The sequence below is a fragment of the Arachis stenosperma genome, chromosome 6 (genome assembly GCF_014773155.1).
Source record: "Arachis stenosperma cultivar V10309 chromosome 6, arast.V10309.gnm1.PFL2, whole genome shotgun sequence".
Taxonomy (NCBI): Eukaryota; Viridiplantae; Streptophyta; class Magnoliopsida; order Fabales; family Fabaceae; genus Arachis; species Arachis stenosperma.
Window position 1 is genome coordinate 123,636,931 of NC_080382.1, and position 12,292 is coordinate 123,649,222.

Genomic DNA, 12,292 nt, shown 5'->3' on the forward strand with positions numbered 1-12,292 from the left:
AAAATATTTAAAAAATAATATTATATGTTACTCTTTTATTTTTCACATAAAATCTCTAATTTCTAACAAATTAAATAAAAATCCATACCTTTATAAAAAATAATTGCAGACTAGCTACATTAATTTTTAAAAAACAAGATATAAAGTGTTTCAATTTCTTCCTTTTTTTATATATAATTCAAAACCAAATTGTATAAAATAAATTTTCAAATGTAAAGATCTACTTAACACAATAAAATTTTCAAATTAAAAATTTTCACGCTAATACTAATTTGTGTTCCTATTTTTAATTTGTCACATCAATATTTTAGTTTAGAATTTAGTTAATATAAGAACATTTTTAAATTAATATTTTCATAAATACATAACAAAGGTATTAAATTAAACATCAAATTAAAATACAACACATCAGATAGGGTAACTTACATATTATTTTAGAGAGAGTAAGATAACATTTAATTACCATATATATATAAGATGAAAAAAAGATTATTAACTTAATATAATAAATGTGATTTAAGCAAGATTTAATATGTGGTTTGACACTGTTGTATTAGTGATATATGTATCACAAAGTTTATGTTGCCAAAAAATTGTAAGCAAAAACTATTTTGAAGGTAATATACTTTAGAGTTTAGGTTCCTGAGTGTAGGATTTATATTTTGTGAACTAGTGTGTAGGTGATTGTTGGTAGGATTGGGTTTTAGGATTTAGGGTTTAGGAACATAAATTATTTTAATATTTTCATGTATTATTTGCTGTTCTGTGATGCGTGAGCATCTTTTTTATCTTTTCTTAATGAATTTGTATCTAATTTGTTGAGTTTAATAAAGAATTAATTATCTTTTAGCCAATATGGATGCTACTTTGAGTCTTTTGTAATTTTGTTTATTTTAGGTAGCATTCGGCTGTATTTGATGGAGTTTCTGCAACACAAGAACAAAAGAAGATGGCAGCGAAGAGCGACGCGTACGCGTGACTGACGCGTGCGCGTGACTGACGCGTGCGCGTGACTGACGCGTGCGCGTGATTTGGAGCTTTCCATGGCGACCCGTGCGCATGACTGACGCGTACGCGTGATTTGAAGATTTGCTCAGCGACGCATGCCGTGACCGACGCGTCCGCGTGACTCGCGAAAAAGACCATCGACGCGTACGCGTGACTGACGCGTACCCGTGATATGTGCCACGTGCAGAAAATGCATAAAAAACACTGGGGGCGATTTCTGGGCTGTTTTGACCCAGTTTCCAGCCCAGAAAACACATATTAGAAGCTACAGAATAAACAAAACGAGTGGTCTCCACCCATCAACTAAAGACTTGTTAATTAATTATAATTTAAATTCAAATATTATTTTTTAGGAAAAGATATTATTTTAGTTTTAGAAGATAGATTTTAAATTTATTAGGATTAGATATAAAAGGATATGCAACATTGAACTTTTCATTCAATTCCAGACTACCAAAATATATTTTATCAGAATCCTTATTTTCTTCTCTGAACCATGAGCAACTAATCCTCAATTGTTAAGGTTAGGAGCTCTGTCTATTTGTATGGATTGATTTTATTGCTTTTTGTCTTTTAATTCATGTTTTGATTTATATTTCAATAATTATTTTCGTTTTTTATTTTATGAATTTGGGTGAAACGGAAGTATAACACATGTTCTAATTGAGTTCTTGTATAACTTGGAAAAGCTCTTTACTTGAACAACAGCTTGAAAACATATTATCCTAAATTTCTAATTGTTCGTATTTAACAGGATACGTGACATATAATCCCCTTATTTTTGGATAATTAGGATTCTTGTGGCATATAAACTGGAATTTCATTATCACCCTCTAATTGGAATTAATTGACCAAGAAATTGGCAGTTGATGAATTTTAGAGGAGACTAGGAAGGTCTAAGGAATTAGGGTCTAGTCATATATAGTTTGCCATGAATTAAATCTTGCATGATTAAAATAAATTAATAAGAAAAGTCAATCCAGAAAATAGATATATCTAAAACCTTAGCTTTTTTCCCCATATCAAATTTTGTTGGATTTCACACCACCAACTCGGCTCAATCGAGTCTCCCATGAGCGCCAACAACTTCTTGACAACATGCTCGATCCTGCAAACCGAAAACAACACGTGTTAGCATCATATATAAGAAGAAAGTAAATCTGTATATCTGTATGAAGTTGCATCTGTATATTAGAGCCACCCTATAAATTTTTATGTTTTAATTTTTTTTAAAACAAATTAATTAAGTTACTTATTTAAATTGATCCCACATTTAAATTGCGTGAGAAGAGAAGATTGAAAAATAAGAGAAAAAATGAATGGTAAAGAAGGTAAAAAATCTAAATTAATAGAGAAGTTGGATGATTTTTTTTTCTACAAAATAAGGAGAAAAAAAAAGGAGGAATGTGTCACAAATTATGTATTATGGACACCTATTCTTCTGTACGGATGGTACATTCTATCTACTTAATATACTAAAATTGGGGTTTTTTCCTGGCTAATAGAAGTGAGGTGTCGATTCCTCGTAAATCCATTTTTCCGTAAAAATGAATGCACTATTTTTTCTTCTAAATTTATTTTATAAAAATATCTTTATTATAATTATATTATAATAGAATTTAAGTAATAATGCATAATTATACTAATTTAGGAAAATATCTTTATTTTTAGAAGGTACTATTTTCATGTAATGAAATAAAGCACTATTCTCTCTTCTAAAATTATTTTTTAAAAAATATCTTTATTATAATTATATTACAATTAACATTTAATGAATAATACATTATTATACTAATTTAAAAAATATCTTTATTATAATTATATAAAATAATCTACTTGATATACTAAAATTGGATTTTCCTTCGACTAATGAAAGTAAGATGTCAAATCCTCATGAATTTATTTTCTTTTCAAAATAAAAGCACTATTTTCTCTTCTAAATTTATTTTAAAAAATATCTTTATTAGAATTATATTACAATTATCATTTAATGAGTAATGCATAATTATACTAATTTAAAAAATATCTTAATTATAATTATATAAAAAATTAAACATAAATTTATAATTCTAATTGCCATAAATATGATACTAACGTTCATAGTGGTAAATTGATTTTGCAATAATTAATTTCTATAATTAACTTTGTACTACTAATGGCTATATATAGTGCTTTTTTGTGATTAGTGAGTCTAAAACTAAGCGTTAAAGTATTCTTTTTTTCTAATATGTTATTTTTCTTTGATTGGACAATTATTTTTAAAGAGCTTTGTAGGTCAAGTTCAAGTCACATTCTCTCCACGTTTTCTACGTTTGTCCGAAAATATTCGAAGTGGAGAGCATATAATGAGATTGAATTTTTCAATTTAGGTTCAATTTTGAAAAATTCGTGTCAACCTTGAATATGCAATTCAAAAATTGGTATTATATTTAAATTTTCTTCTCTTAAACTTTTTGTATTAAAAATAATTTTATAACATATTATGATTTTGTATGGATTTAAGTATTCGATCTTATGATATTATTTTGGTTGGTTGTTACGAGAATGACTCTAATCAATACGTATCTAAGGATTAGAATAGATTAAATATTATTTAAATAATTTAGTTCTAATATTGATATTTGATTAAATTAGTTTTAGAGAAATTTAGATTGTTGTCTCAGTTTATATGTTATGACTATTCTTTTTGGATATGTTATTTTTAAATTTTTTAATATGAATTTTTTTTTTATTTTTAAGTTTGTTTTCTTTTTTGGATATATGTATCACTTTTTTTTTTGTATTTTATATTAGTAATGCAATTATTAAGAGAAATATAATTCATCAATAGATTAGAATGATTAAAAGTTTAATTATATTGTGTGAACACAAGATTGATTAATTAATATTAAGACATAAAAAAGAAAAAAAGATTCAATACGTGATTTTGCTTTCTTGCTAATATATAAAAATACGTAAAAAAAAATTAAAATATCACTATTTAAAAAAATTGTTAATCATGCATATGAAAAGGGATGGGAGAATATGTATGGATATAAAAAATAAAAAATTATTATTTGATTGTAGAATAAAAAATAATCATATATATATAAATAATCATAACAAAAAAATAATTAATATATGTGACTTAAATTTTTATATGTACAATTAATATATATATAAGAGAAAAACCCAAAATAATCCCTGACAATTACTTTGAAAGGACAACGAGGTCCCTGTGCCAAAAAAAATCAATGTTGTTTTTTTTTTTTTTGCACAGGGACTAATTAGTCCCAAAAAAAAGATTAGGGGCCGGATTGAATAATTTTTTTTAGGTCTCGTTGTCCTTTCGAGATAATTGTTCGGAGCCGAATATGGTATTCACTCTATATATAAACAAATATTTAAAATTATTTAATAAAATTAATATATATGTATAAATAAATAAAGAAATTATTATAATTTATGAAAATCACACATACGATAACATTAATAATAAAGTAAAAAAATTATCGAATGATTGTAGGCTAAAAAAAATTAATCATGATAAAAAAAATAATTAATATACATATAAAGAAGTATTTAGAATTATTTAACAAAATAAATATATTCTAAAAATTTTTATTATTAACTAAACAATTGATATATATATATATATAAATAAATACGAAAATTAATATGATTTATAAATATTATTACACATATGATGGTATTAATGGAATAACAAAATCATTGAATGATTGTAGGCTAATAAAAATATTTATTATAAAAAAATTAAAATATAATTAATATATGTGACTTAATATATATGTATACTTAAATAAGGAAAGATTTAAAATTATTTAAACAAAATAAATAAATATATCCTATGAATAAAAAAATTATTGACTAATCGATCAATATATACTGGTAGTATAAATAAAAAAACCATTTTAAATAAAAAAGAAATAGTATGTATGTTTTTAATTTTGGGAATAAAACATAAATAATTATAATATAATAATTTGTTTAATTATTAAAATTTATAATTATTATTTTAAATCATAAATTTAGAAAAAAAAAGTAGGTTGAAAAAAACGATTAATAACTATATTAGAGTTGATACACATAACACTAGATTAAGAAAAAATGAACGCATAACATGTTACTTTTTTATTAATTAAATTACTACAATTTAAATTACTTTTTTTCTATCACATGATATATTTATTATTATATTTCAAATTTAGAGTTTTCTTGATCTAACATTCCGGTAAAAGAATGGCAAGCAAAAAAATGAAAAAAAAAAGCCATGAAAACATGAAAACATAATTACGCTAATCTTTTTTTCTTTCGTTTTTAAATATATTATTTATTTTATTTATTTAGAGTAATAATTAAATTTATTATAATAGTAGTACAATTATCTTTAAATTATTAGTATTATTAGTATATTTTTTAAATTATTGACTTATTATTAGTATATATAATAAGTAATAATAAATTTTCTTTCATATTTATTATTTAAAAAATTTATAATTTTGACATAGTCTTTATTCTATTTTTTTTCATACCTAATGACTATTGACTATGATCCTATCAATAGTATCACCTATAAAAGATTATACAAAGAGAAAGTATGAAAAATAAAGAAAAAAATTATAAGACTTTAGAAAGTCTCATCCAAGTTTGACAAGAGCAAGACTGCTTACATAGAAATAGTTCTAATAGATGATAAGATTAGTTGATTTATTTACTAAATTTTTTCAAGTAATACTAAGTTTAATTTATAAATAGAGTTTAATTTCGATGCACTGACAGTGTAAAGCATTTTACACAGTCGCACAATCACATCCGTTCTTTTAGATGATCATCCACGCGGTTAATGTGAAAGGTATTTATTTTTATTGATGTATTATTACGTAATTGGATGCATGTGTAAAACTACTTTACAGTGCATCAAAATTAAATTCTTATAAATATTTGTAGTTCATATTTTAAGTTAATTTTATAAGTGCACCATTTCACAAGTCAATGACAATTTTTTTAATAACTTTATAAATTCTAATAGTTTTTATATTTAATTTATTTTGCAGTACGATAAAATTCATTGTTCAATCAAGAATTATTTGACAAAAATATTTGAGAAAGAATTGACAGAAAGGAAGGTCTATGTCTTCTCAAATTTTGAGATTGAGAAATCAAGTGGAATATATCTTCTGACTGTACACACATACAAAATATCTTTTGAGAAGGAGTCACGTATAGTACATACAGTCAATTATCATAAAATTTCGGATAATCATTTTAATATGCTTGCCCATGCTGATATATTGAAACAAACAAATGAACTATTCTACTTATTTAGTACGTAATTAATTTATATTAACCCACACATAATTATTTTTCTTTTGATTTTAAATTTTGCCAAAAAATTGTATAATAGCATCATTTTATCGATAACAAAAATTTTAACAGTTTATTTATGAAAATATTTGAAATTGCATTATGACTTTTTTAAAGGTATATCCTTTTATTAATATAATATTGTTAGTTTTATCGTTTAACATAAAATAAATCAGTAAACTCTTTTTATTTTATACACGTACGAAGTTATAATTTCTTATATTATTCACTCATTTGTCTTTAATTTGGTATTATTAATTCAATTTTTTTATTCAATTAGATGTTATTGGACTCTTGACTGAAAAAGAAAAATTTATATCATGGTCAAAAATAGAGAGAAATGACCAGTACATTATGATTGATCTTCATGATTTGCAGTATGTAAAATTTTAATATTTTAATATGAATATTTCTTTTGGTAATAATTATGTGTTGTGGTGCAATTTTTTTTCTTTATGTATTACTATTTACTCTTTTAATTCTCGCTTTCATTCAAAAATGAGAAAAAATTAAGATGTACACTATAAAGTCAATTTACAATCCAATTACTTGATCATCTATGTGATCACCAAGCAATCGAATACATAATTTATTCTCTAATTTATAAAATTTAACAAAGACATTGGTAAACATATTGGTTTCGCATTTATTTATATATTTTATTTATTTATGTTATATTTGTAATTATATTATATCTACTTTTATCAATATATATTTTTAAAAAATACCGTTAGTGTTAGTACATGATGTATTAAATAAATTAAATGATAAAAATACGTAACTATTTTCTTTTTTAGTCAAATTTCAGTAAAATACTGTAATTTAGACTTGCAATATCAATATATTAATAGTAAAGTGGAGAAAAAAATATAATATTATATCAAGAAATTTTTTTAAATCATAATTGTAATTTATGATTGAAATCATAATTTAAATATTTGAAACGGGATAATTTCATTTAGAGAATTCATAATTCAAACATAATTTTATACACTTAATAGCTACATTCAAGTTAATACATTTAATACTATATTTAAAAAAACACGAACAATACACATCATGTTATTTGTTTATTAATTAAATTATTACAATTCAAATTAATTTTAATAGAATAATTTAAAATTATAATTTCAATTTTATCACGTACATAGTACGGGTTATTATACTTGTAAAAATTATTTATCACTTTTTTATTTCAAAAAAAATTTAAAATTGTGAGGATTCACATAATTTTTTAGATATAAATAAATAAATAAATAAATTTTTCTTTTGTTAAATTCTACAAGTAATGCTTGCCAACTTTTTCTAACAAACATTAACTAATTTATTAAAAATTATTTTATTTATTTTAAATTTTAGACTTAAATCATAAACTACTACTTTTAAATTTTAAATTATAAATTTTAAATTTTTCAAAAAAAATATATTTTTTAAATTAAAAAAATTGACTAATATTAACTAACTAAAAACAGATTCATTACATTTTTTCATTTTAAATATGTAATATTTGATAATCATATAATTGTTAATTTTGAATGCATCAATTTAAAAAAATTTAAATATGTAGTTTTTTTATTGCCACAATTTCTGACACTTGTCTAAGGATCGAGTGAACTAATTACACTAATTCAGGTTGGCTAGTAATTGACCATTTTTTCAGGTTTTTATGTATTACACACTCACAACACACTCATACACACTACATGAGTTTATTTAAGGATTCATTTTTTCTCTCATAGGACTTGAACCCGGGAAACCCGGGTGCAGCTACTTGCGAGGCAGCAGATCCTACCACTAGCACCAAGTCTCAGCTGCAACACAATCAGTTATCCTTGTGTATAAGGAGTAAATGGATCGAAACCCACATATTTGGTTAAAAAAAGCGGAACAGACTAAAATTTTAAAATTGTTATAATTAAAAAGTTTGTTTAATTCGTACGGTATAATTCGTGTATTTTGGCGGATTTTTCTGGTGAATCTGTTATTTTTTTTGTAATTGAATATAATAATTAAAAATATTTTAAATTATAATTTGGATTATATTTTATATTTGATTGATTAGAAATTTTAATATGTTTAATTATATATTTAGACAATATTTATTTTATTTTTTATAATGTTAATTTTATTATTTTATTTTAAAAAATTTAATTGATGATTATATTTATTACATATTTAAAATTATAAAGACTTTAATAATTCTGAATTTAGAGATTAAAATTTATTTATACCTTTAAAAATTATAATTTTATTGAAATAATTATAAAATTATGTTATATATATAGTTTAATATTTAATAATTTATTAATAAAATAAAAAAATTAACGGACTTAGTGCATGTTTGGGCGCCATTATTTTGTTAAAAAAAGATCTTTTTTCAATGAAAAAAGATCTTTTTTTATTTTTTAACGTGTTTGGCAAATTTCTAGTAGTAAAAGTAAAAGCACTAGTAAAATCAAAAAAAGATCTTTTTTGAGAAGCTGTAATTTACATCTTTTTTTAAAAGATCTTTTTTTCTTTAAAAAAAGATGTTTTTTATGTAATAAATAAACAAAAAAGTACTTTTATATTGTTATACCCAAACATAATTGATAGATAAAAAGACCTTTTTACATGAGATATCCAAACATAAAATTACTTTTACTTCTCTATAAGATCTTTTAAAAAAAATAATTCGAAAAAAGATCTTTTCTTAGAAGCTCATCCAAACAAACCCTTAGTCTTCTAACCTGTCAATAAACAAGACGGAGATAAAATTCAGAATTACCTTGTTAGACAGGAGAGAACGGACCAACCCGCTAAATAATAGATTTTTTACTAAATGGGACAAACTAGCCCATTTGTTATCCTGTGTACCTTTGAATTGATTTAAAGGCCCAACGACAAACGACGTGGCTGAGAGGGAAATTAAGAAACAGATTATCTCAACAATTTGGACCAAAACAAACAAGCAAGCCGACCTTGTTAACTGATTAATTCCCAAGGCGGCAAGGCATATTTGACCCAAAAAAAAAAAAAGAAAAACTCCCAGAGCATCGGGACACATGGCGTTCCACAGGACAGAGGGAACAAATAAAAAACAAAAGCGAGGAGGAGGAAAGCAGTGAAAAAAAAAAAAAAAAGAGCACGAAGAAGATGTTGAGGGTTGCAGCAAAGAGGTTTTCTCCTCTGTCTTCGTCTTCATGCAGAGCTAACCATGCTACCTCTGCTTTTGTCTCTCGGAACCCCATCGCCCCTCACTATGACTCCCACGATCGCGGATCTGCTCCCCAACCCCAATTCTTTCTCCCATTCCGAGGTTAGGGTTTTCTCCCTCTTTCCCTTTCCCTTTCCATATACATTTTTGTTTCAGCTCCAAATCAAAAGAGACCAAACAAGTTGATTTGTGATTATTTCTGCCCCGTGCCCTTGATTTGATGCTTTTGTCTGTTCGGTATGTTTCGGTGCTTATGCGCCAACCTGATTTTATTATTATTCGCCATATCGTAGTATTGGTAGTTGCTTTGCGCAAATCATTTAACTCTTTCTTGGTTGGTATCCAGATTCGAAGTTCATCTATTGTGCGTTTTTTTTTATTAATTGCAGTCGAATATTTGTGTGGGATTTTGAGGGTATTAGTGATTGTTGATGGTGTTGTTCTTCTGCTAGTGCTATTTTGTGCCCGAACAACAAAGAACAGAAGGATAAAAGATGGCGTTAGAATAGTTCTCTTATTTTCATTCTTTTGGAATTTTGAATTTTGATCGTGACACGTGAAATATCTTGCATTTGCATTATCGTCATTTTTCGTTTGATAGTCAGAACTCAGAAGTTACCAGCTGTCAATAGAATTCAAATCGAATGAACATTTGAACTATCAGTCTATCATGTTGTGTTCAGAATATCTTGTAACCAAAAGCTTTTCAAGAGTGTTTTATTGAGAGCAGACACACACAAGCCTAGCATGCTGTTGTTCTGAAGTATAACAGGTTATGCTTCATTGTAGACTTTGGATTATAGTAAAAATATAACATATATGTGCAAGAGATTGCATTACCAATGAAAAATTATGAAAGTATAAAACATACCATGTGGGGAGCTTTCCTTCTGAAATCGATACTAGCATCTATATGAACTACAATTTCAAACAAATTACTCCCAAATTATTTGCATACATCTAGTTGTGCTGATAATAACTAGTAAATTCCATTGCTAATAACTGTTTGTGCTTTTGATTCCAGCTTCTAGGGATAAAAAGTCTACCCTTTCACAAAAAATTAAAAATAAAATATTAAGCTCTTTATTTGAATAAACACCAAAGTATATTTGACAGGTCACAAAGCTTGATTATCTTCATGATTGTTATGTGTGTATGATGTAAGGTATTTGTTTGTGCCATTCTTTTAATCAAGAGTTCAGTATTTCTTCGGAACTAGTTCAATAGTTGATAACCAAATTGTGTGCCATCCTATGATTTGCCCCTCTTATATCACTAGTGCAATGGTTCACAAGTAGTAGTTTATTCAAGAGTTCTATTAATCATAAGTTAGGTTTCTCTGGAACTGGTTCAATAATTCATAACGAAAGTGTGTTATTCAATGACAAAACATTTAAAAAAGGAAAATAGGAAGAAAAGAAAAGAAGAACGAAAGAAAGTCATTAGTGAAGCTTATTTGAGATTGATTGGTAAAATATTTTGTACTTTTTTGTTGTTTTACTGAGCATTGTGGCTTTTAATTGTGTGTATATTGTTTTTTAATTGTGCTATAAAAGTAAGTGAATTTTGGGCATTTATATACAAGTACCAGCAAGGACAATACCTGGTGCCGTTGTGCTGATATGGTTATGGAGACCATTTAGCAGTATGTTGTACCCATCACATTTGGGTTGCCTTCGTTTTATTTTCCAGGGTTTGGTTTATTAACGTCTTAGCCAACTTAATGTTACTCATTAATTTATTTTCAATTTGTACCCAGGTTTTGCTACTGGATTGCCAGTCCATACAAACGAAAACAACATTATTCCTGAAATTCCAGCAACTGTTGCTGCTGTCAAAAACCCTTCCTCTAAGATTGTATATGATGAACACAATCATGAACGATATCCTCCTGGTGACCCAAGCAAGAGGGCATTTGCTTACTTTGTCCTAACAGGTGGTAGATTTGTCTATGCCTCTCTGGTCCGTCTCCTTATCCTGAAGTTTGTTCTCAGTATGTCGGCCAGTAAGGATGTTCTTGCTCTGGCTTCACTTGAAGTTGATCTCTCCAGCATTGAGCCAGGCACCACTGTGACTGTTAAATGGCGTGGAAAGCCCGTGTTCATCAGGCGCAGAACAGAGGATGATATTAAGCTGGCAAACAGTGTTGACGTTGGATCTCTTCGCGATCCCCAGCAGGATGCGGAGAGAGTCAAGAACCCTGAGTGGCTCATTGTGATTGGGGTTTGCACACATTTGGGTTGTATTCCCTTGCCGAATGCTGGTGACTTTGGTGGTTGGTTTTGCCCTTGTCATGGTTCACATTACGATATTTCTGGCCGAATTAGGAAGGGACCAGCGCCATACAATCTGGAGGTGCCAACTTATACCTTTTTGGAAGAGAACAAGTTGCTAATTGGTTGAAAGTCGCTGGATAATACTACTGCACCTGTCCACAATTATTTTTTTTTCGATAATGTCAAAACGCGGCACGGACATTCTTGCTCTCGAGTACTTATTTGGTTTGTTTAGCAAGTGTTTATGCAGCTCAGAAATTTAACTGTGTTTGGCGTGACCTATATCAATAATCACCTGGATTTTTGCTTGTCATAGGCTTTCATTAGTTGATGACTTCAGGTGTATTGTATAATTTGTAGCAGTGATACTTTTAGATGATCTAGAAATAAGATTCTGCTTAAGCAGTAAAATTTAAGGAATTTAATCAATGTGAATCGAGTTCTTCTA

The 12,292-nt window shown here is 26.7% G+C and overlaps 1 protein-coding gene across 1 annotated transcript; it reads left to right on the forward strand.

The window, feature by feature from the left end:
* Window positions 1-9,418: 9,418 nt before the first annotated feature.
* LOC130936572 (cytochrome b-c1 complex subunit Rieske-4, mitochondrial-like) lies at window positions 9,419-12,292 on the forward strand. The gene is made up of 2 exons (XM_057866661.1): window positions 9,419-9,670; window positions 11,328-12,292. The coding sequence occupies exons 1-2, from the start codon at window positions 9,508-9,510 to the stop codon at window positions 11,969-11,971; spliced, it is 807 nt and encodes a 268-aa protein (XP_057722644.1). The 5' UTR covers window positions 9,419-9,507; the 3' UTR covers window positions 11,972-12,292.